The sequence below is a fragment of the Neolamprologus brichardi genome, chromosome 2 (assembly GCF_056152115.1).
Source record: "Neolamprologus brichardi isolate AB-2024 chromosome 2, ASM5615211v1, whole genome shotgun sequence".
NCBI classification, from domain to species: Eukaryota; Metazoa; Chordata; class Actinopteri; order Cichliformes; family Cichlidae; genus Neolamprologus; species Neolamprologus brichardi.
In genome coordinates this window covers 21412990-21418415 of record NC_142105.1, presented here as the reverse complement: position 1 = coordinate 21418415, position 5426 = coordinate 21412990, and the positions used below count along the sequence as shown (strand labels likewise).

The 5426-nt window shown below is 42.1% G+C and overlaps 1 protein-coding gene across 1 annotated transcript; it reads right to left on the bottom strand.

Annotated features, from left to right (window-relative positions):
- Nucleotides 1–1190: 1190 nt before the first annotated feature.
- il12ba (interleukin 12Ba) lies at nt 1191–4762 on the bottom strand. Its single transcript, XM_006781704.3, has 7 exons — nt 4675–4762; nt 4290–4577; nt 4096–4198; nt 1994–2223; nt 1744–1907; nt 1484–1605; nt 1191–1242 (listed from the first exon to the last, which is right to left on the bottom strand). Exons 1-7 carry the CDS (start codon nt 4760–4762, stop codon nt 1191–1193), a joined length of 1047 nt encoding a protein of 348 aa, XP_006781767.2.
- Between the last annotated feature and the right edge of the window lie 664 nt (nt 4763–5426).

Sequence of the window (5426 nt, the reverse complement as noted above, 5' to 3'; positions counted from 1 at the left end):
CGATGAGTCTCATTTGAAACTTAAGGACCACATGCATCTTTGAGGCCCTGTGTCAGGTCTTTGCTGCCCCCCACCCCCCATTTCTTAAGGACATGGCTTTCAGATACTGCTCATCTACTGTGGATTATTCTTTTTTCAGGCCCGGCACTGTTTATTTTGTCCTCAACTATATAAAACAATGTGTAGGGTAAACATTACTGCCACCAGCGCTAGGCTGATAACCAGTCATGCTTGTAGCGATGTCCCAATGTCACTGTGAAGAAGAGTTACTGGCAAAGGAAAATGCCAGATTGTGTTGACTAATAGTTTTAATCACATTGACAATTCCTTTGGTTAAAGGTCACTGCCTAGCTGTTTGACTAAGCTTACATTATATCACATGTGCGCTTCCTCTTATAGGGGTGTTCGAAACCAAGCATGCTGAGGAACTCTGAGCTCAGTTTTGATATTACTGTATTTAGCTAAGGGAAAATGCTGCTCTATTAATACATCAGTACTGGCAGAAATTAATTGTTAATATATTGACCTTACAGAAAAGTATTGCCCTTTAGAGAATCCCATGTAAAATTAAGAGCTGTCAGCTAGTTCAGTATAAAGCAGATGCGTGATGATTTAATCTGAAATTATAATTTTGTAATATAACCATGGAGAAGGCAATTGATAGAAAGAAAGCAAACATGACACAAATTGTGTATTGGCAAGAAGCACATAAAGGAAACCACAGGTGCCAGATCTTGACTAATAACAATTGTTTTTATGAAACTTCTGTTTTTTGTCCCAGAGCACAGAGGAGTTTCTACCGAAAACTACACTCTCACCTAACTGGTTAGGGAAAAGACAGAAATTCTGTGCACCTGATTTCCATCTACATGTGTTATTCAAACATTGTTCTCTGCAAAATGGATTTTAATATTACATCACTGACCTTTCTGAAGGCTGATAGGAAAAACAGTGCTACAGTCATTTCTTGAATGACTTCTATAGTGTCTCCTGATTATGTCTGAACTCTGGGTGATGTGTTAATTTGATTGGTAGCTTATATTTGGTTTCACCAATATTATGCAACAGACAGGTGACAAAAAGTCCAAGCTTAGCAAAACTCAACTTTATTTACTTGCACAATTAGAAATGACAAAAAAACCAATTTTATTCTGTAAAATAAATACATAAAGCGCCACGATTCTCCTCTTTTATACTCGTTTGTTCAGGTGCTTGTTCCTCTTCTTCCTGTGGTTCTTCAGTCTGTAAACAGAAAAGAAAGAAAGGAATCATTTGGCACTGTGACAGACTGAAGTTTAAGGCTCAAAAACACACCACAGCCATCAGTGAGTTATGTTAAGTGGAAATGACAAGGCCAAGAGACAACACGCAGTCGGCACTCTGACATGTGATCACAACCTATGGGGAAAAACGTGTGGCTTGCAAGAGTCACAGAAGAAACGGATGCCGAGTGTCCCATGTTACACTACTGAGTGGCACCAACCTTTTATGGCTCCACTCGCTCCATTGTGAGAAAGAGAAAGCATCTTTTGCTCTGACGCACACAGCCTTAGCCCTTTGCTTCACTTTGAACTGAAAAGTGTCTGTAGAGTGGAGTGTCAAAGCCTGAAATTTAAACAAACAAACCCAACGCATTTATACATGTACCCTTCATGCACTGTATCATATCAATTAACACATACGGTGTATCATTATATTCATTTCTTCCTCTGGGAATATTTACAGTCTGAAAATGGCATTTACTTGATAGTTGTTGCAAGGGTTGTCACAGCTCTCGCAACCATCCTTGAGCTGTGCAATCTGGAAGGTGAGAGGGAAGTAGGAGTAGGGGCTGCTCCAGGAGCTCGGGTAACTCCACTGTATCACTGTGGTGTTGACTTGAGCAATCTCCACCTTGTCAGGTTTCACTGTTTAAGACGGAAGCAAAACACCAGAGTAAGACCAAAACAAGGAAAAGCCACAAAAGAGGAAGCTTCCTCCAAAGAATTCTCACCTATCTCTGACAAGTAAAAGCACTGAACATATTCCTCCAACAGAAAGTGCTGGCTCGACACGAACACAGTGACGCAGATCTGCTTGCTCTCCTCGGCGTAAGGGCAATGCTGTTTGTCCAGGCAGGAGATCCTGTTGTCGCTCAAGGTACAGCTGAAGTTGCCGTGACCCGAGGAGCACGTCCACTGGCCGCTGGTATCCACAGAGCACTTTGCGTTGCTGTCAGGAACACTGTAGAAAAGTAAAAAACATGCATTTATAGTCAAGTGGTTGTACAAGATTCTCATGGACAAACATTTGCAGCTGTATTATTATTATCATTATTTTTTAAACATGGAATACGGTTCCCTGTACATGACCTTTAAAAATCACAAACAAGTTTCCTTTCATAACTGGGCATTTATGGATGTCTTTCTGCAATCTCAGCTCATACAGTGGGGCAAAAAAGTATTTAGTCAGCCACCGATTGTGCAAGTTCCCCCACTTAAAATGATGACAGAGGTCAGTAATTTGCACCAGAGGTACACTTCAACTGTGAGAGACAGAATGTGAAAAAAAAATCCATGAATTCACATGGTAGGATTTGTAAAGAATTTATTCGTAAATCAGGGTGGAAAATAAGTATTTGGTCACCTCAAACAAGGAAAATCCCTGGCTCTCACAGACCTGTAACGTCTTCTGTAAGAAGCTTTTCTGTCCCCCACTCGTTACCTGTATGAATGGCACCTGTTTGACCTCATCATCTGTATAAAAGACACCTGTCCACAGCCTCAACCAGTCAGACTCCAAACTCCGCCATGGCCAAGACCAAAGAGCTTTCGAAGGACACCAGGAAAAGAATTGTAGACCTGCACCAGACTGGGAAGAGTGAATCTACAATAGGCAAGCAGCTTGGTGTGAAAAAATCAACTGTGGGAGCAATCATCAGAAAATGGGAGACATACAAGACCACTGATAATCTCCCTCGATCTGGGGCTCCACGCAAGATCTCATCCCGTGGGGTCAAAATGATCATGAGAACGGTGAGCAAAGATCCCAGAACCACACGGGGGGACCTGGTGAATGACCTGCAGAGAGCTGGGACCAAAGTAACAAAGGTCACCATCAGTAACACACTACAACGGCAGGGAATCAAATCCCGCAGTGCCAGACGTGTTCCGCTGCTGAAGCCAGTGCATGTCCAGGCCCGTCTGAAGTTTGCCAGAGAGCACATGGATGATACAGCAGAGGATTGGGAGAATGTCATGTGGTCAGATGAAACCAAAATAGAACTTTTTGGTATAAACTCAACTCGTCGTGTTTGGAGGAAGAAGAATACTGAGTTGCATCCCAAGAACACCATACCTACTGTGAAGCATGGGGGTGGAAACATCATGCTATGGGGCTGTTTTTCTGCCAAGGGGACAGGACGACTGATCCGTGTTAAGGACAGAATGAATGGGGCCAAGTATCGTGAGATTTTGAGCCAAAACCTCCTTCCATCAGTGAGAACTTTGAAGATGAAACGAGGCTGGGTCTTCCAACATGACAATGATCCAAAACACACCGCCCGGGCAACAAAGGAGTGGCTCCGTAAGAAGCATTTGAAAGTCCTGGAGTGGCCTAGCCAGTCTCCAGACCTCAACCCCATAGAAAATCTGTGGCGGGAGTTGAAAGTCCGTGTTGCTCGGCGACAGCCCCAAAACATCACTGCTCTTGAGAAGATCTGCATGGAGGAATGGGCCAAAAAACCAGCTACTGTGTGTGCAAACCTGGTAAAGACCTATAGTAAACGTTTGACCTCTGTTATTGCCAACAAAGGTTATGTTACAAAGTATTGAGTTGTATTTTTGTTATTGACCAAATACTTATTTTCCACCCTGATTTACGAATAAATTCTTTACAAATCCTACCATGTGAATTCATGGATTTTTTTTTCACATTCTGTCTCTCACAGTTGAATTGTACCTCTGGTGCAAATTACTGACCTCTGTCATCATTTTAAGTGGGGGAACTTGCACAATCGGTGGCTGACTAAATACTTTTTTGCCCCACTGTACATGATGATTTGTTGTTATTGGTGAGCAGAACCGAAAGTGTTTCAGCAGTACAACGTGCGCTTACCGATGAGCTTTGATAAATGCTACTCTGCCACTGCGGCTGCTGTGCCAGGTCCAGGAGCAGTAGAACTCGCCGCTGTAATTTTGAGCCGTGCACTTGAGATAATCTAACAAGACGATTCAGAGAGCACAAGACAAATACTTTTAAAATGTATCCAGTTTTCTCAGCTGTATAATTTGTGTCAAATTTGCACATACCTTCGTCAGTTGTCACTAGTATCTTCCGCCTTTTGCTCTTATCTTCTTTGATGAGAACAATAGTATGATTGAGAAGAGATCCATCCTCACTGTGGCAGGTGTAGTTGCCCCCTCCTAAGCTTTCCTCTAGCTGCACTCGATATGAGTTTCCCCTCTGAGCTTGATCTATTCCATTCTTCTTCCAAAAGATTTCTTGGCTCTGGTTGGCACTCCCAATAAGCTCCTGTGGCGACTCCATACACAACAGGTTCTGCTCACCCAAAGTGCCATCCACCTCCAAAACCAGAACTATCGGGGGACAGATTCACATTCAAGGGATTGAAAAGAGGGCAAGAATCAATCATTTAAACTTAGGGTGACAGATTCTCCCAGCTATCAAACTTACTGTTGGGCAACAGAGTCCAGTGCTTCGTTGGATTCTGGTAACTGATTTGGAAAACTGCACAGATGATGCTGAAAGCAAACCACTTCATCTGAGTGAAAAAGAGAAGACAGAACAGGGAGGTAATCATGAAAAATCAATAAAAATTGGAAGAAGAGGGCACAAAGGAAGTCAGTAAAAATGCAATAAAAGTAGTACAGGCTTGCACATGCTTAAAGACATTACACCTGCATTTACAAATGGCAGTAAAGCTGCACTTGTAATAACCCACTGCAATAGTGGAAATGCACTGCCATCAACTGATCAGTGTTCAACTGCCTGAAGAAATAAATAATAATATTAGATAAATAAATTCATAACACACTCTGTGGAAAGATAAGTTGATATTAACAGCAGCATTTGTGATGCTAAAAGGAATCAGTCAACTCAAAGTGCTTAAATATTAAACAAGCCACACCTACTTATATAATACTTGTGCAATTTATAACCACTCTTATTTTGTATTATTACGTCATTATTTAACATTAACCTTTTTTGTTTTTAAGTTATTAGCTCCCCCGCCCCCTCTTTTGCAATTTCCCAGTTGGTTACAGTGCTCAACTTCACACGCGCTCTCTCATATATAGGAGACAAATATCAACAGATGTGTAAAGAACAACCTTACCTTGTCAGTACCTTCCACGCTTAACGAAGATCCTGTTATTCTGGGCGCCTTTTATCGCTGATGGCCAAATTTCCCCTCGTCGTGCTGATGG

Excerpts from the sequence above, each read along its gene's own strand:
- il12ba (XM_006781704.3), bottom strand. The coding sequence starts at position 4,762 with ATGAAGTGGTTTGCTTTCAGCATCATCTGTGCAGTTTTCCAAATCAGT. Across the intron at positions 2,224-4,095 it reads GCATTTATCAAAGCTCATCG|TGTTCCTGACAGCAACGCAA; the intron begins GTAAGCGCACGT and ends ACTTTTCTACAG. Across the intron at positions 1,606-1,743 it reads ACCCTTGCAACAACTATCAA|GCTTTGACACTCCACTCTAC; the intron begins GTAAATGCCATT and ends TTTAAATTTCAG.